The sequence below is a fragment of the Elephas maximus genome, chromosome 27 (assembly GCF_024166365.1).
Source record: "Elephas maximus indicus isolate mEleMax1 chromosome 27, mEleMax1 primary haplotype, whole genome shotgun sequence".
Classification (NCBI taxonomy): domain Eukaryota; kingdom Metazoa; phylum Chordata; class Mammalia; order Proboscidea; family Elephantidae; genus Elephas; species Elephas maximus.
In genome coordinates this window covers 260,299-280,177 of record NC_064845.1, presented here as the reverse complement: position 1 = coordinate 280,177, position 19,879 = coordinate 260,299, and the positions used below count along the sequence as shown (strand labels likewise).

General features: G+C 44.6%; 1 protein-coding gene across 11 annotated transcripts in view; it reads left to right on the top strand.

The window, feature by feature from the left end:
* Positions 1-19,879, top strand: part of MYRIP (myosin VIIA and Rab interacting protein) — a 372,549-nt gene that overhangs the window by 165,914 nt on the left and 186,756 nt on the right. For all 11 annotated transcript variants that reach the window (XM_049870921.1, XM_049870920.1, XM_049870918.1 and 8 more), the window contains one exon: positions 8,704-8,925. In XM_049870921.1, the coding sequence (XP_049726878.1) occupies positions 8,704-8,925 (222 nt within the window). The remainder of the gene's footprint in view (positions 1-8,703; positions 8,926-19,879) is intronic.

The following is a 19,879-nucleotide window of genomic DNA, read 5'->3' as shown; positions in this document are numbered from 1 at the left end:
GCTGTTGATTGTGGATCCAAGTCAAATGAAATCCTTGACAACTTGAATCTTTTCTCCGTTTATCATGATGTTGCTTTCTTTATGTTTTCTTTATGTTGAGGTGCAATCTATACTGAAGGCTTCAAGTCCTCTTCACTTTCAGCAAGCAAGGTTGTGTCATCTGCATAACGCAGGTTGTTAATGAGTCTTCCTCCAATCCTGATGCCCCGTTCTTCTTCATATAGTCCAGTTTCTCGGATTATCTGCTCAGCATACAGATTGAATAGGTATGGTGAAAGGATACAACCCTGACACACATCTTTCCTGACTTTAAACCAATCAGTATCCCCTTGTTCTGTCCGAACAACCACCTCTTGATCTATGTAAAGGTTCCTCATGAGCACAATTAAGTGTTCTGGAATTCCCATTCTCCGCAATGTTATCCATAGTTTGTTAGGATCCACAGAGTCGAATGCCTTTGCATAGTCAATAAAACCCAGGTTAACATCTTTCTGGTATTCTCTGCTTTCAGCCAGGATCCATCTGACATCAGCAATGATATCCCTGGTTCCACGTCCTCTTCTGAATCTGGCCTGAATTTCTGGCAGTTCCCTGTGGATGTACTGCTGCAGCCGTTTTTGAATGATCTTCAGCAAAATTTTGCTTGCGTGTGATATTAATGATATTGTTCTTTATTGAAAACATTATGCTGAGCGAAATAAGTCCATCACAAAAGGACAAATACTCTATGATCTCCCTTATATGAAATAAGACAATATATAGGAACCAAAGATTGTTAGTGGTTACCAGGTGTGGGAGGGAGGGGAAAGGGGGACTTTCCTTTGGGGTGTTGAGTTTCTTCACTGTGGCGGGATGTTTTGGAAACGGAGAGCGAGGATGGTGGCGCAACATGAAAAACGTAATTGACGTCATTGAATCATAAGTGTGGAAGGTGCTGTGTCGGCAGATGTTTTGGTGTGCATATTTTCACCACAATAAAAAAGGAAAAAATAATAAAGGAAGACAATTAAGAAGTTAGATGAAAACTTAGTAGCAGAATCAGCACTCTGTTGGCTTCGAGAGTCCTCCCAGTGCTGAGGGGCGCAGCACGACGTGATGGTGCAGAATGGAAACAGCACGACGTGATGGTGCAGAATGGAAACAGCACGACGTGATGGTGCAGAATGGAAACGCTTGGGCTTTTGAAGTTGCCCAGATCTGGGCCTCAGTCTCGGCGTCTTCCCTTGCTGTCTGGTGACCCTAGGCGTGTTTGTGGTCTCCACGACTCTTCTGTACGAGGAGGGCGAAACCTCTGCCTCATCCCATGAATGTGATTTCCGTTCCTTCTTATGAAAGTGTAAGTGAGAAAGAAAGTCTTTACCCCTTTTTTGTTCTGGTAAAGAAGATATTAAAGAAATACAATATTTTAAGATGCTTTAAAAAAATGTTCTCTAGGTTTTTCAGTTGCGTCTTTTCTGTACCCACATTTGGAGAAAGTGTCTTACTAGCCGGTATGAAGGGGGGTGGGCAGTTCCAGGTCCGGAGGGTCAGTGTGGATGGGCTTCAGAGGAGTAACTGCCTTAGCAGCCGGAGTCCCAGCAGAAATGCACATCTCTCCACAGGTTACGTTGACCTCTTCTACATGGGGACATCATATATTAACAGAATTAAAGTCGGAGTTCACATGCAACTCATGATGCATTAAATGTCAGAAGATACGTGATGACCTGAGCTGTAGATAGTCTCTGAGCCAGTGTTCATCCCAGGTGAGTGAGAGGATGCAGGCTGGACCACTTCTACCCGTTTATAACAACCTGGAGAGCAACGGCAGCTGCGTTTCCTTGGGGGAGATAGCCTTCGTACCAAGGTCAGATCTACATCAGTTAGCCCAGCAACAGGAAGAAAATCTCTAGGGCAAAAGCGTCTGTCCTGTGGAAGCCATGGGATGCAGGCTGGACCACTTCTACCTGTTTATAACAACCTGGAGAGCAACGGCAGCTGCGTTTCCTTGGGGGAGATAGCCTTCGTACCAAGGTCAGATCTACATCAGTTAGCCCAACAACAGGAAGAAGATCTCTAGGGCAAAAGCGTCTGTCCTGTGGAAGCCATGGGATGCAGGCTTGGACCAGCTCTAGAGGTGGTGCCTCTACTTGCCCACAGGTTTGGACTCTAGAAAATTTTATTTGTATATATTAGTTTGTGATTGAGGAATAGCAACGTTTTAAATTCTGAAATATTACACTGATCTCTTATCTGGAAACAAAAGAGACAAATCTTACTTCTTGGCCAGGTTTTCCCCATTGTATATTTGAATATTTTATTTGAACTTTTCTATAGTACCTTATTTCAGGTACATTATTAGCAGTTGGAAACCCTGGTGGCATAATGGTTAAGTGCTATGGCTGCTAATCTAAAGGTCGGCAGTTCACATCCACCAGGCACTCCTTGGAAACTCTATGGGGCAGTTTTACTCTGTTGTATAGGGTTGCTATGAGTCAGAATCAACTCGACGGCAATGGGTAACAGGTATTAGCAGTTAGAGGTCAGAAAGTCTTAGAGGATTAACTAAAAACTCTGCTGTGTCTGTTAGGTACAAAGTGCCAACTATGCGTGGCACAACTGGGAAAGTCGGCAGGGAAGGTGACACTTGAAGTAGGTGTTGGAGGGAAAAGAGACGTTTTCTAGGAAGGAAAGGGGAGAGGGCATGACACGTGGAGGGAAGGTCACAGGCAAGCCTGGGGCAGAGGAGACCACAGAAGAGCAGAAAAGAGCCTTTGTGTCCCAACAATCGTGTCTGGGGGAGAGGACTAAGACAGTTGTTTTTCCATACTGGCTGCTGTTATTCTCTTATTAAAATTCTGGTGTGTAACGTGCTGATTTTCACAAGACATATTGGATGTCATAGGTTTATTAATAAGTCATGCCTTTCACGACAGCTTCTACGTTACTGCTGTGATGATCAGTGAAGCTTTAGAGGACAGTTTTACTTTCTCTGAGCATAATACATCTTCTGTCGGAATAAGGACAAAGAAGAACTGAGCTGCACGTGGGGGGTGGGTGGTGGAGGAGGAAGTTGGGTACCGCCTTGCTGAAGACGTATTTGAAGCTTTGATTTTGCGGCAAAGGAAGCTTCCTTTACCTGTATCTGGGACATTCTCTGTCAGCATCGTTGGTTCTTGAAGCCCTCGTGGCACAGTGGTTAAGAACTCGGCTGTTAACCAATAGGTCGGCAGTTTGAATCCACCAGCTGCCCCTTGGAAACCCTATGGGACAGTTCTACTCTATCCTATAGGGTCGCTGTGAGTCAGAATGGACTCAGTGGCAATGAGTGTGTGTGTATCCTTTATTCATGGCCCCAACACCTCCATTCCTCTTTGGCTACTGCTCAAATGAAGTCATTCATAGCTCTTAAATGAAAGACGCTGTTCTGTTTTATGTACTGTGGCTGATTGAGGAGGTGAAAAATATGATTGACCCTTCTACTTCCCAGAGTTGTGAAGAGAAAACAAAACCTGTAGTGAGTGTGTGCCACTGTGATGTTGGGAGTTATACCACCAGTATTTCAAATACCATCAGGATCACTCATGGTGGACAGGTTTTAGCAGAGCTTCCAGGTTAAGACAAACTAGGAAGAAAGATCTGGCAATCTACTTCCGAAAATTAGCCAACAAAAACCCTATGGATCACAGCAGAATATTATCCAATATGGTGCTGTAAGATGAGCCCCTCAGGTTGGAAGGCACTCAAAATACACAGTGGTCACAGCAGTGGACTGAAACATACAAACAGTTGTGAAGATGGTTCAGAACTGGGCAACATTTCATTCTGTTGTACATGGGGTCACTGTGAGTTGGAGTGGACTCGACAGCAATTAACAACAACAGCAACAGTGGTTGACTTTGTGATTTGTGAAACCACAGGGCTCTCAGGAGGGGTCGTCCTAAAGTTACCACGAGATTAGGGAAACAAAGATGGCTGGGGCTGGATGGGGTCAGTGCTGGAGGTGACTGCAGAGTGAGCTGGGATGGGAAGGAGCTTCGGGTGGGATGTCTCTAGACACTTTCCCACTGATGAGCCTACTGACTTGGAAACATGTCCTCCTTGTAGGCTAGATGCACTTTGGCTCTTCTTTTTCCCATGCTCCTGGCCACAGTCTGGGTTTACTACAAATCTCTGATATTCTGTGATATTGAAATGAGTCTACAGTGTGAAAGTCCCAGTTTCATCTGTGACTTGGCAGTTCCTCCTCTTTCTAAGAAAAGAATTGCGATTCCCCTAGAATGCCCTCAGTTGTTTTTTTAAAACTCTCCAACCTGCTCAAGGTCAGGATAGATGTATGTCTGATATTAGTATCTTCTCTCCAAGTGTCCATATGTCACTAAACGTCTTTCACAGTCTATCTGGAGGAGAAGGGAGGGTATAGAAATTCTTTAGTTTTATTCAACATGGAGTTTGCTTCTGTTTTCTTCTTCTTCTTTTTGTTTATTTCAGTCAGTTCCAGAGAGGTGGTTTATATAAAGGTGTGTTCATTCTGAAACCCTTTTTTCTGGATTGTGATTGTACATTCCTTCATAGATAATAGTTTGAACACATTAGGTATAATCCTTGACTCTCTTCGGTGTCCTAAGATTTTTCCATCATGTTCTTCTTATATGAGATGTTAAAACAAAAAGAAAAACTAGCAAAGTGTTTCAAGATATGAAAAGGATTGTAACCACCCCATTCCCCTGAGAGACAAAAAAAAGAAAAAATCACCAATCCTCAAAAAAAAAAAAGCAATCAGAAATATTAATTCTTAACCGAACTATTCTTTCAATCAAATTACCTAGTCAACTAACCTGATATTTGCTAAACTGCTTCCTGACAAATGGCTTTTGACCAAATATTCCCAAAGATTCAGTGGGGAGGTTTGAGCCTTTCTGAGCACCTGCTGTGGAGCAGAAACTTAGCTGGTTTGAACTGAAATAATAGCAGACCTCCATGGAATTGCTTTTACTTCCTACGTATCTGCTGGGCAATGTTCATAGATTTTCTCTTTTAACTTTGTAACACACCTGTCAAGTAGCTTCTGGTAACCTTCTTTTTCAAATAAAGAAAATGACGCTTAGAGGAACGTGACTGCCAAATTACATCATTGCCAGGCCTTTGTATCGAGGCATCCCTGGGTGGGTTTGAACCACTGACCTTTTGATTAGCAGCTATGTGCTTAATCATTTGTGATACCCAGGGGTTCCTCTGAAAGAAAAGGGGGACATACTTACAGACACGGCACAAATATTAAAATCATGGGAGAAAAATGTGAACCACTTTATGCCAACACACTTGAAACCTAAATAAAAATAGACAGTTTCTTAGACTTCAAAATCAAGACAGTATATATAGTTGGGTCCCATTTTTTAAATATAGCACAGGAGAGGAAGAGAAAGAAAGGAGAGAGAGAGGAAAGAGGCAAGAGAGAGAAGGAGGATAGATACGTAACTCTGAGTAGCAGAAATTCGCATAATTGTGATCTTTTTCCCTTTTGCTTAACTGCGACCTGATTAATTTACTCTCATGCCTAGTGTGTCAGGCAAGCATGATTCCTACTTATGTAGCTGGTGTTTACTATTTAGGTCTTGGATACTGAGAATTTTCCTCTGACTGGGGCCTTGGACGGCCCTGGGAAGAGACAAGAGAAGGCAGGAGGGAGTCAGGATGGGCAGAGATAAGGCAGCAATGTGGCCAGTGACAGGGCCTCGTGAAGAACCCCAACGGTGGAGATGGCTGAGGGATTTGAGTTGCCCTGAAGGCTAGTGCTTCACTTAAAGCTATTTTCTGTTCTGTCTGAAGCTAGGATCCCCTCCCATCGCCGTCACATACCCTTAAACCATGGTGTTAAACATGTCACCTACCACACCTTGAGATGGCCGTTTCGGTGAACACAGAAGTGATTTTCCGGTGCTTGGGGACGACCTCCTCTAAGCACATAGTGGCCATGTCTCAAGCAACCTAATACTCAGTAAAAGGTTCGCATGAAATGTTGAAAGTAATCTTCATCAGTGAATAAACATTTGTGTCATGCTTTTAAAAACATGTCTAACATTTAAGGGCCCTAAATAGGAGGAAGAGTTTGCAAAGGAGCCAGAGAAGGAATGAGGAAAACCAATATGGTGTTCTTGGGAAGAGAAGAGAGTGTTTTGAGAATGGGGTATGATTGACTGGGGTGAGGAGCAGAACGTTCTCTTTGCATTTAGCAACATGGAAGTCACTAGAGAGCTTGAGTGGAACGTCTGCTTCCTTTAAGAGAAAGAACAGAAACCAGATGTGGGAGTGGTCCCAGGAGTGAATACCAGCAGGGACAGCTCTTTTAAGATTTTCGCTCTAGGAGGGAGGAGGCTTATAGACTGGTAATTAAATGAGGCTGTAGTATTGAGGGAAGTTTTGTTTAGCGTTTTTTTTTATGGGAGCTGTTTGAGTATGTACACAAACTGCTTAGGCCTTGCTAAGCAAGATATAAAACCCAGAAGCCATAAAAGAAAAAAACCTACAGATTTAATGACAGCAGACCCCAGGTTACAAACATCTGACTTCATGTACAACTCTTAGTTAAGAACCAACCCCTGTAGAGCCTATTATGTTAAAAATTCAAGGTACATATGATGGTTCGTAGTAACAAGTGGGTGCTGCTTTGCAATACATCAAAACATTATTTTATTACTGTATTATTATGTTAAAGGCATTTTGTTGTGTCTGGAAGTGTTTCTTTAATGTTTTTTATGCATAGAAATATATACTACATATTATATACTAAGACAAACATTTGACTAACTGATGTTAGATACGAACCATACCTGACTGTTCGACTTACATATAAATGCGACTTAAAGACAGATTTAGGAACGGAACTTGTTTGTAACCCAGGGCCTGCCTGTGCAGACAAACCAAACACTTCTAAATAAAGAAAGACACAGTAAGCAAAGTGTGAAGACAAGTGCAGACTGGGACAAAATATTTGCCACATGCTTCATGGATGCACCCAGTAGGAATTGCACAATATCAGACTGGAAAAGTAAATTCCGTTTCTCTTACTTCTGTGGGCCCCACGTGGAGGCAGAAAAAACAACTCAAACTCGCCGATTCAGGTTAACGTGGTTACTTCCAGTTAGTTTTTTCCCAGGTAACTGGTCTCTCTGGGATGTATCTCGTCTCACTGAGTGCAGAGAGAAGTGTATGGAACTCCGTGTTGTGTGTTAATACGGCTGGCCGTGCCCCATACAGCCGTGAGCTCCTAGGAGGAAGGGGTTGTCTCATCCAACTCTGAGTCACCAGTGCCTTGGATCTGCCCATCACCCACAGAATCTGTACTGACTCACATTGATTTGAAAGCCTTTGAAATCCCTGGGTGCTTTAGCTTCCAGGGATGTTAAATAGGGCCAGGACTACAGTTGTCATATCCCCAGCAGGGCTGCTGTGAGAATTAATGTTTTAACATAAATGATCTCTGCTCCTTTGAGAAGGCATTAACTAAGTTAAGGGTTTTATTTGCCAAAGATGTACTTAGTTTCGTAGTAATTTGTATCTCAATCTAGTCTGTGAAATATAAATAACAAGGTTTGCCATGCTTCCTCACAGAACATACAATTTTTAGAAATACACAAAATTAACCCGCCATTATGGTTTCTCTCTGGGTATGTCCAGCAGCTGAGCTTCCCGAGTTTTGCTGTAGGAACATACTCCAAGGTAGGGAGGGACAGGGCGGGTTCCGGGTGCCCCTGGCCTGACTTGCTCTTTGTCTCCTCCTGACCCTTGACCTGATCTGCTCTTTGTCTCCTGCTGACCCCTGACCTCCTCTTTCTTTCCTCCTGACCCTGCCCTGTCATGCTCTTTGTCTCCTCCTGGCCCCTGACCTACTCTTTGTCTCCTCCTGACCCCTGACCTGACCTGACCTGCTCTTGGTCTTCTCCTGGCCCCTGACCTGACCTGTTCTTTGTCTCCTCCTGACCCCTGACCTGACCTGCTATTTGTCTCCTTCTGACCCCTGACCTGACCTACTCTTTTTCTCCTCCTGACCCCTGACCTGCTCTTTGTCTCCTTCTGACCCCTGACCTGGCCTGCTCTTGGTCTCCTCCTGGCCCCTGACCTGACCTGCTCTTTGTCTCCTCCTGACCCCTGACCTGACCTGACCTGCTCTTGGTCTCCTCCTGGCCCCTGACCTGACCTGCTCTTGGTCTCCTCCTGACCCCTGACCTGACCTGACCTGCTCTTGGTCTTCTCCTGGCCCCTGACCTGACCTGCTATTTGTCTCCTTCTGACCCCTGACCTGACCTACTCTTTTTCTCCTCCTGACCCCTGACCTGCTCTTTGTCTCCTCCTGACCCCTGACCTGACCTGACCTGCTCTTGGTCTCCTCCTGGCCCCTGACCTGACCTGCTCTTGGTCTCCTCCTGACCCCTGACCTGACCTGACCTGCTCTTGGTCTTCTCCTGGCCCCTGACCTGACCTGCTATTTGTCTCCTTCTGACCCCTGACCTGACCTACTCTTTTTCTCCTCCTGACCCCTGACCTGCTCTTTGTCTCCTCCTGACCCCTGACCTGACCTGACCTGCTCTTGGTCTCCTCCTGGCCCCTGACCTGACCTGCTCTTGGTCTCCTCCTGACCCCTGACCTGACCTGACCTGCTCTTGGTCTTCTCCTGGCCCCTGACCTGACCTGCTCTTTGTCTCCTCCTGACCCCTGACCCTGCAGTGAGATGAAGCAGAAGCTGGATGAGGAAGGCAGCAAGTGCGGCATCCTCTCCAGACACCGGAAGTTCATGGATCACTGCTGTATGCGCTGCTGCTCGCCCTTCACCTTCCTCGTCAACACCAAGCGCCGCTGTGGGGACTGCAAGTTCAACGTCTGCAAGGGCTGCTGCTCCTACCAGAAGCTGGAGAAGGTCTGGGTCTGCTGTGTCTGCCAGCAAGCCAGGTGAGTGGCCAGGCACCCTGTGCGGTCTCAGCTGAAGCACCTGCCGCTTTCCTCAGCCAGGTAGGACTGGCTGTGGTCGATTGACCAGCAGAGAGTGTTGTCTGCGGTAACGAGATCGCCGAGGTGAGACGTTGGGTACCTGCTGACCTTCGTGAGAGGGAGACGGGGTCTGCGAGGAAGCACCTGGGTGTGAGTGGGAAGGAGAGGTGTGGGCAGTCTTAGAATTGAAAGTAAAGCTCCCTGCATGCTTCATCTGTCCTTTGGACATTTTGCATCTGGTGATCAACCTTCATTCGTTCATTCCACGAACATTGTTGAATTCTCAGGAATTAGGCTGAACGTGGAAATACGATGGTGAATTGGGCAGATTGCGTGCAGCTCACAGACTTAGGGGGTGACGGGGTGTGTGAGTGTTGATCCTGGTACCTGGGATGTGTGCCCTAACCAGTTCATCCATTGACTGAGCAAGGAGCCACTGGCTGTTCGTCGGGGAATTGGAGAAAGCTTCCTGGAGGAGGAAACCAAAAGCAGTATTGTCAAAGGTCAAAGAGAGTTAATCATGTGGAAGGGAACTTGCCAATTCCACGTGAAAGAAAGGACTAGAGAGCTCGGAGGTTCACAGAGATACGTGTTCACATTCTCCCTCTGTGGCTGACAGGTCATGTTTTTGTTGTTGTTGTTTGTTTTTTAATACATTATTTGGAAATTGATGAGTTTGGTGAGCTAGTGTCTGGTATTTGTTACGTGGAATGATTGAATCTTTGCTGATGCTAGCATCAGGTAGCATGTTATGATCCATGTGTCTTGCCTTCTTCCATAATGCCTCTATTCCAGTAGCAACACTGTGACCGGCTGGTTCCTGAGAGCCCAAGCTCAGGAGCTCATCTTTCCCTTTGTTTCTCCTCTTTCCTCCTCCTTCCCTGTTTGTTTATTCACTTATATCATTTGACACATCCAGCCCTAGCATTTTCCCTTAGAACTATGTAATGGGGACGGCTGCTTGAAGACCTTGGAGTCACCAAGGAATCAGCCTGTGGGCTGTAAAAAGCAAAGTAGCCCAGAGACATCAACTGAAGGAGTAAGTGGTTTGTCGACAGCTCCTGTACCTGACTTCCAGGGCAAGGAACCATCCAAGACACAAGGCATTGTGATAGGAGGAGAGAAGCCATGTGGCCACAGAAGGGAAGGAGGAGGCTTTAGTTGTAGATAAATGTGTGTTGGGGGGGGTGGTAGATAGAAAGAGGTTCATCTCATGCCTTCCCTTTCTTAGCAAATTTGGGATAAGATCAAGGCCTGAGAACCAGAGTTGGAGATTGGGGCGATCAGGGTAGGTTTGACGTTATAATCAGGGGAGTTGGAGATGGAAGCTTTCGAGCAGGTTCTAGTAACTTACCATGAGTTTGTATGCTTCCCGTCAGCCATTGTACATTTTCTCCAGCCACATTCAGCTACCCCGTACACATGAGGAAGGTAGATGGTCAGTTTCTTCTACTCTCACCTCACAGTCAGTGTTTGCTACTGCTAGACGTACATTGTTAACATGTGAAAGTAGTTGGATAGTAGGTTTTTTACTGTTGTCATAAATGCAAGCTGTCAGATAATGAATTAGTCGCTAAGTGAAGAGTGTGTGTACTACGTTACCTCAAAATAACATCAGTTGGAAATGAGAGAACCTGGCCTCAAAAGCCAGTTCTTCTGATTCCAAAAGAAACAAACAAAACTCATTGCTGTCGAGTCAATTCTGACTCATAGGGACCTTACAGGACAGAGTAGAGCTGCCCCGTAGAGTTTCCAAGGAGTGCCTGGTGGATTTGAACAGCCAGCCTTTTGGTTAGCAGCTGTAGCACTTACGCACTATGTCACCAGGGTTTCCCTTCTGATTCCAGTCCTTTGCTGTTTCCATTATACCGACTGTCTCCAGGAGACGTGTTTAATAGCTCTTGCCAGATATTGAAATGTAAGTTGTAAAAAGGGAGCAGCGAATGGCTGCTAAGCTTATGCTTTAAATTTCCATTTCACATTTGCGACAAGTTAATGAGGAAGCCGGAGGCTTTGGTAATCCCACTTAATTTAATTTGACATCATCTCCATGTCAACATAGCGTGACAGCTCCCTGAGTGTCAGAAGCAAAACATCAGAAAATAAAGGACCGTTCACAGAAGGACACCTAAAAAGACATCCGGAAAGCTGGTGCGCGTTTGTTCTGTTTATTTTAAAGAGAGAGGAGGGTTACTGAGAAGTCTTCTGCGCTCAGTGTATCTAGCGCAGAGGCCATCCGAGCTCGTTTAATCAGATGGCAGAAGAGGGATGCTGGGTGGGGGAGAGGCTGGAATTTTCGAGTTTAAATCTCAAGTGAAGTCTTGTGACGATGTCTCCAGGGATTTTGGAATTATTGCTGACTCAAACTGGAAAAGACGAAGAGGTTGGGCTCATTCCCTTTTTTCCGTATTGCTGAAGCCGATCACCAGGAACCTGTCCAGGCAAGAAGTCCATGGGCTGTGTGGCAGGTTTTTGCCTCTTGAAAGTTCTCTAAGACTCAATTTGAGAGAAGTGTGTCTTGGATCAAAGTACTTCAGACATGTGGCCTGTCAGCTGATGACCTTTTACATTGTACCTCGATCATGCTCACATTTTTTGAAGTTTATTTTATTTATATAGTTACAAGCTGTAGAATCCTTCAGAGTTATGTAACAGTCACAGCCAAATTCATCATGCGAAGCATTTAAGGCATATTTTGACTGGAATGAAGTACAGAAAATTTCAGATGAATAACTTTTAAAACCTGCTAAATTTTTTGAAACTGAAAAATAGTTTCTAACATTCGTTTAGACTACAAATACAGATTCTGCCCTGGCAGGTGCTGGAGCATTTTGTTCTGAAGTTCACTCTGCCCCTCTGCTTCTCAGCCCTTCCTCTGCTCTGAAATTCCCCCATCGGGTTAGAATTGGTGTATCTTAGACGTTAGTCTTTGCAGCATTCTTCCAGCGTGTTTGTGTTCAAGCCATTGTGTTTTTGAAATATTGGACTTGCCAGGTTCCGTGAAGAACACTCTTTTTTAAATTAAGGAGATCTCAGCAAAGTGGTTGATAGCAGCTCTGTGGAATTATGTGACCACTTCTTTGAGGACCACGTCAGACCCATATTTCACTCCCTGCTGCCCATCACCTACTTTCCCTTTCCTTACCTAAGTTAATCACATTTTGTTGCATTGGTTTAATGTCCAGTAGCTACTGCGTGCTTTTTGAAATTTTCTGGGGCCATCAGTAATTATAATGATAACCTTTGTGAATACTTTTATTCAGAAAAACTTAAGGAGCTAGGAGTGGAGGGTGGATATTCATGCAGCAATGTTAACGAATATCGTCGGTGCTAAAGACCATGTCAGGCACCTGGGCCTGTCTAGGCTGTAGTTCTAAGGGGGTGACTCAGGTTAGAAATGTGGGGTTCGTTGGGAGAGGACTCCGATGGTGACCTGTAACTTCAGCGTTCTTCTTTTCCGTCTCAATATTCTCACTAAAGAAAATGATTCTACGTGTCATAGCGTTCTGTTTGATTGTTTAGTTCAGTAAATAATTTTAAATGAAAATTGCCATTTATCAGCCTTAGCTATAATTACGATGACATGGTTAGTTCTTCATTAGTTCTTTTGCTTCACAAATTTTGCATTCGTATGTATTTATCTTGTCAGTGTTAGTTTAAAATTTTTAACTTGGAGAGATTAACAATCATCAGATGAATTTATTATACACTGAATGACGGATTGCTTATTCTGGAAGTTGTATAGCAAACGGAGTACCACTAAATCGCTCATGCTGTCGTTTTTTACAGTATGTGTTTATCTTATGGCAATTTCTTACGTAGATTCAGTCCGCCCTTGTAGATAAGCACATGAAGTCGTTACCAGTTAAGGCCTTCTGCGGGAAACAACGTTTCAGAGCGCACCGAGCCCGTAGGTGTCAGCCACGATCATCTGGGGCTGAAATGGTTCAAGAACAGTTCCGACTTCCTTGGGAACAAATTGGCTTTCTAACTCTTTATTTCATTATGAAAAATGTTCTCTCTGAATTTTGTCGTTTTGTACTATTACCTTTATTACAGGCCAATTTAGAAGATTGTTTTCAGGGAATAAGAGAAAAAAATTATCCTTAGGACCGAAATCAAAACAACTCCTCATTACGCCTGAGGCATTTGCTTTGGTTATTCCGAAAAAACTTAAAGCCTCATTTCATTTCACTAGGAATTTAATATCCTTTACTTCTGTTTGATCATTTATTACTTGGTGTTCACACACTAGATAAACCAAACCCATTGCCGTTGAGTCGATTCTGACTCATAGTTAACCTGGGAGTAGAAATGCCCCATAAGGTTTCCAAGAGGGGGCTGGTGGATTCAAACTGCTGACCTTTTGGTTAGCAGCTGAGCTTTTAACCCTGCTGCACCACCAGGACTCCTGGTATTCAAAAAGCCCCCATAATTTATAGAATATCATACTATCCCTTTGACATAAACCCTACTGCACATTTCAGAGAAAGCCCAACATCTTTGTAATATCCCTTAATAAGAAAATATTTCAAACAGTTATCACTGTGGGTTAAAGACATCCACAGGTTAACACATGTGATGGTTAAGATTGTGTGTCAACTTGGCTGTGCCATGATCCTCAGTGGTTTGGCAGTTACGATATAGTTTGGCAGTTATATAGGAACGTTATTGCCCCCATGATGACATCGGATACCATGTAATCACCTCTGTGGTGAGATCTGCTATAAGCGGCCAGTCAGTTGAAAGGGCGTTTCCATGGGGATGTGGCCTGTATCCAACACACATGGACTTTCTGGCAGAGATCCCAGGCTTTTGCTCTCTCTGGATCCTGCATCCAACTCATCTTCTTCTGACCTCTGATTCTTGGACTTGAGCCAGCGGCTTGCCGTGTTGCCGGCCAGTCTTGGTGTTCATCAGCCTCCAGTCTGTGAGGCAGCAGCCTGCTATCTTACCTGCTAATCTTGGACTCATCAGCCTCCATAGCCCATGAGTCAGCAGCCTGCTGTCTGACCTCCTGGTCTTGGGTTCGTCAACCGCTGCAGCTACGTGAGTTAGGAGAAGCCTCCAGTCTGATATCTGACCCATGGACTTGGGACTCTCTAGCCTCTACAGCCACATGACCTTTTGGTTAGCAGTCATAGCTCTCAAACACTGCACTACCAGGGCTCCCAGCAAGTGGACAGAGACCAAAATTTATTAGTGGTTATAAGGGGTGAGAAGAAGGGAGGGGAGAAGGTAGACTTACTGCTCAGGGGACACAGAGCTTCTTCTCAGGGTGATGGGGAATTCTGAAAAGGATAATGGTAATGGTTGAACAACGTGATAAACGTAACTAATGCTTCTGAACTGTACATGTGAAGAATGATGAAAATGCAAATGATTCGTTACGTTTATATTACTATAATTAAAAAAATCTTTTTCCTGAGAGAAATAGCTTCCCTGCTCAGGCCAGTCCTGGATCAGGTTTTAGGCAGCAGGTATCAACTGGAAGTTCCTCGGAAGAGATTCCAGGGTTAACATTAGCTGGAGGTTCTCTTTAATTGATAGTAGATAGAAAAGAATTGACCGACAATGACTAAACTATGTATGGTGTATTAGCATTAAACAGACATAATCATATTTCAGCAAATTGAAACCTGGTGATCAGTGATCCTCATCTAACTTCAGGGGGAGAGGTGAGAATCTCCATCAGCCCAAAGTCGATTTCTCTGAGGCGATGGTCGCACGCACCCCTACTCTTCAACCTTTTTACCAATTCTGACACCACCCCCCTCCCTCATAGCACTGTCTGCTTCTCTGCTGGGTTCAATAGTTTACTGCAATGGCCACACAGAATTCAGAGACCATACTCACTGACTATGGGTTTATTAGGGTAGTGATAGGTTACAACTCGGGATCTCTTGGAGTTCTGATGTTAACTTCTGATTTCTCTCCACTAAGAAGGTGCTGAAGCCTGGCCTGAGGACTTCAAAGAAGCATCCCTCTGTTACCATTCATCACTGTGGTTCTCAGGCTTTCCCCCAGCCCTCGCCGCCCTGCGCGAGAATGATTGTTTCTTCATTCCAGGATTTTCATAATGTTTGAAAGACCTCAGTCCCGCTGCAGTAAACCGTAGAACAGATTTTACAGTTGAGTGAATCCCAAGCTTGCCCGCATCCCTGTGACTTGATCCCACCAATCCCTGAAAATGCGTTCTGTGCTCTCTGCTGCAGGCTTGCCATAAGCACCCAGTATTTTTTACTTCCCACGAGCATCGGACCTTTAAGCTTAAACTTTTTTTAAGGGAAGTAAACAGCTTCTAGTGCAAGTGAAATTGGAAATGCATTATCTTATTTGATCCTGGCAGAAATAGGCAGAAAACGTTATTTCACATTTTATAAGTGAGGAGTGTTGGGTATTGAATTGTGTCCCCCCAAGAGACGTTGAAGTCCTAACCCCTGTACCTGTGAATGTGACCCTGTTTGGTAATAGGGTTTTCCTTTTGTTATGTTAGTGAGATCCCACCAGAGTTGGGTGTGTCCTAAGCCTAATCCCTTCTGAGTGGTCTCTTTGCAAAACCAAATCAAACCTGTTCTCGTTGAGTTGATTCTGACTCATGAGTGGAACTGCTCCGTAGGGTTTTCTTGGCTGTCATTTCTATGGCAGCAGATCACCAGGCCTTTCTGTGGACAGTGCTGCCAGATGGGTCCAAGCTTCCAGTCCTTAGGTTAGTAGTCAAGAGAGAACTGTTGGCGCCAGCCGTGGACCTACAAAAGGGAAAACAGAGAAACACAAACACGGGAGAAGACAGCAGCCAGGTGAAAATATATCTATAAGCAGCCAAGAAACACCAAGAAATGCCCAGAGCTACAGAAGCTGAAGGAGACAAGGATCTTTCCCTACAGCCCCCAGAGAGAGCGAGCGAGAGAGCCTGTCCCTGCCAGGGCTTAGGACTGGGACTCCTAGTCTCCGGAACTGTGAGACAATACATTCCTGCTCTTTAAAGGCACTCACTTGTGGTATTTTTTGTTATGGCAACACTAGGTAACTAAGACAGACTGATTATGGTCAAGAGAGTTGGGGGGCCCACCCAAGTTTATATACTTGCTGGGGGGTAGGGCAATGCTCCGCAGCCACTGTGAGTCCCTACAAACCGGGAGTTGTTTGGTATCTCTGTGCTCCCAGGGTCCAGCACAGGGTTTGGTTCTTGGCATGTGATAGGCTATCAGTTGGTGGTGGTTGAAATCAGGAAAGAATAGAAACTCAGCCCTTGAACCCCAGAATCCACCAACCAGTGCTCTTTGCCAAGCTACCGTTTTGCCAGTCAGAGGTTAGTTTTCTTTGGAAGTGACATCACTGGGAGTGAGACAATGAAGGATTAACTATAGTTATTGGAGGAGCCTTAAGAATACGTGAAAATTAGATAGATAAGAAGAGTTAACATTTGGGAATTTCCTTTCAAAAACATTCATTCCAAACACATATACTAAATATCCACTGTTTTCTCCAAGCACTGTTTTTATAAAAATAATAATACCTAGTTTTTGACCTCAAGGAGTTCACAGTTGAGTAATTAGAGTGGGGCACAGGGGATGAAAACTCGTAAACATATAATTACAATATAATTATATAAGTGCTAGAATTCGCATATAAAAGGTGTATGGTTAGAGACAGGAAAAAGCCATCAGCTCTGGCTTTAGGAGTCTTCTAATCTCTGCAGCGATCGGGACACTCGAAGATGCTCTCCAACGACAAGAAGACAACCAGAAAGACTGGATGGCGTGCAGGGGAGGATGTTCTAAGCCACAGTGAATCTACTGTCTGTGCGTGAGCGCTAACCAGGGGACAGCAAGCGTATCTATAGGTCATTTATTTTAAATTGGATTTTCCATAAAGAAAAGTAATGTCTTATTATTGCCCTCTAACTAAAGGTGCTCTTTTCTTCATTTTTTTACGGGTTTGGGATGGGGTTGTGGCTACCATATCAGAGACCATATTAGAGGTCTGAGTAGCACTGTCTGACTGCAGTGCTTTGGCACTAGACCTGTTTTGGGCGTATAAGGAAGACCTAGTGGTGCCAGGGAGAGGACTCTGAAGGATTTAGAGATAGAGCAACACATAAGTCCTATAGCCCCAGCTACAGGCCAGGAAAGAAAACAGCAGCCACTTGGGTGGAAGAGTATCTGAAAGGGAGATGGAGAACATGGAAGCACAATGGGCAGGGTAGTGAGAGTGGGGTGTTAAATACTCTGTGAACAAATGCCTTCCTGTTTAGTCACAGTCCCACTGATTGTGAAATGGCTGAAAAGACATTTTATTGGGCACTCCTTCTCCAGAGAGGGGGTGGGAGCATGGCAGAGCCTTTTGAACTTTCTACACCACCACCCCAGCTGTGTGTAGTGTAGTCCTCAGACTCTGTGTTATGACCAGGAGTGTGTGGTGGTTCCAGCCTCAATCCTGGGAGCAAGTGGCTACCTGGGAAAGGCTTTCTCAGAGCCCTGGTGGTGCAGTTGTTAAGAGCTACAGAGAGCTATGGCTGCTGTCCAAAAGCTCCGTAGTTCAAGTCTACCAGCCGCTCCTTGGAAACCCTATAGGGCAGTTCTACTCTGTCTTATAGGGTCACTGTGAGTTGGAATTAACAGCAATGGGTTTCCGTTTTTTTTTTTTTTTTTCTTTGAGTGGGGGGTAAATCTGCTACAAAAGACCTGTTTAAAATTTTAAAACAAAGATGTCACTTTTATGGCTAAGGTGCCTCTGACCCAAGCCGTGGTTTTTCAGTAGCCTCATAAGCATGTGAAAGTTGGATAATGAAAAAGGAAGACAAGAAGAATTGATGCATTCAGACTGTGGTGTTGGCGAAGAATATTGACTGTATACCATGGACTACCGAAAGAATGAACGAATCAGTCTTAGAAGAAGTACAACCAGGGTGCTCCTTAGAAGTGAGGATGGCAAGACTTTGGCTAGCTTACTTTGGACACATGATTAGGAAAGACCAGTTGCTAGAAAAGGACATCATAGTTGATAAAGTAGAGGGTTAGAAAAAATGAAGTAAATCCTTCCTGAGATGGATTGACACAGTAGTCACAACCATGAACTCAAACCACCAGTAATCATGAAGATAACAGAGCACCAGGCAGTGCCTCGTTCTGTTATATATAAGGCGGCCGTGAGTCGCAGCCAACTCAGTGGCAACTAACCATAGTTTTGGCTTCTCGGGTCTTAAATTGGGTCTTGGCCCTTTCCCCAAGCTGGTAAGACTGTAGGTAGCTCATTGGTGTGCTATATGGTGGGTGGGGGGCGAGGAAGGCAACTAGAAGCCCGTTAAGGAGTTGAGGAAACCGTAGGTGATTCAGTATAACTAGGGTCCAAGGTGATTCAGTATAACTGAAGTTCAGGTTGCTAGTAGGAGAGTCAAGGGAAGGAATGTCACAGGAGGCAGAGGCTAGGTCAACCAAGCACCAACCTGGAAAACCATGTGGGGCAGTTCTCTGTCCTATAGGGTCACTATGGGTTGAAATCAACTCAATAGTACACAGCAACAAAATAACAAATTTACATATAGGAAAACTGAGATGTGGAGAGGTTAAGTAACTTAGGTTAAATAGATTACGTTTCATTAAACAGCTTTGTTCAATAGATGGGATTGGATTGGCTGAAAAAGAAAAAAAAAAAGCACCGTAATATTAAGCAGTTTGGGTACTTTACTGAAATCAATTAGTTTGTGCTGTGTGTTGGAAATAACATGGGCTCCAGAATTACGTACTTGAAGTCAAATTGCTGCTTGTTGTTCAGAGCGTAGGGATGATAATATCCACTGCTGGTGTTCAGAGAACCAAACGGAGGGACCTACTTCAGTCCCGACACTTAGGTGTCCAGTGAATCTCAGTTACCGCTATTGTTACTGCTGTGGCTGACTCATGATCGTAGTGTTGCTATGGGGACACTAAACGGCAGCCCACTTGGTCCTCATGGACCACACTGGTAGTGACCCACCCAGCCCCCACTAACCACTTCACCTGTTCTCTCCCCACCCTCAATGCTCACCTTCTTACCTACTGGATTCTGGGAAGCTCTGGATTTCAGAGAAGCCTAAACAGACCTCTGGCAAAGGCTACCTCAAGCCAGTGTGTCCTTTACATTTTCCTTGGGCCTGACTTCATCCCAATAGGCTTGTTACTGGAATTGCATTTTTGGGCTAAGGCAGCTGGCCTTTCAAAGGGACTGAAGTTTACAGAAGGATAATTGAAGTGTCCCTCTTCCAGCACAGCAGAGCCCTTGAGTGGAATAGAACAGTGATGAGCAGCTGCATGTGTTCATCTAGACGGGCCCATGGCTCCTTGCTAAGAGAAAGATGCTGACCTGTAGCACAGGCACTGAGCATCCTGGAGAGTCCCAGTGAGCCTTGTCCTGCTCAGGGACCCCAGTGGCTGTTCTCAGACCACCCCATCCCAGAATTATCCCAGAATTCACAGTGATGCACACATGGAGTGATGGAGCCTAAAGCATGTTATAAAAACATAACAGTTCCTCACTGGAGACTTGTATTAATGGAAAGTCCAGAATTTTTCTCCGTTGACAGTGCCTTCTAAAGAAAGAAAGGGGTTGGGTTTGGTGGCCTCTTGGGGGTTCTTTTCTATCCTACACCTTAATTCCATGTATTCTGCATCATACAGATGCGGCTTCGGATCCTGGATCAGCCACTTATTTGCCGTGTGATCCTGGGCAAGTTAGTCAACCTTTCTGAGTTTGGGAGTGATAATACTTTCCTCAAAAGGTTATTATAGAGAAAACAAGAGATAATGCATGTAACTCACTTAGCAACGCCTGAGCTACAGCAAGAGGTTGGCGTTATTATATTGTTTTCATTTTGAGGTTGCTTAATTGATATTTTCTTTACTTCATAAAATATTAAGCACAGTATTATTGCCTT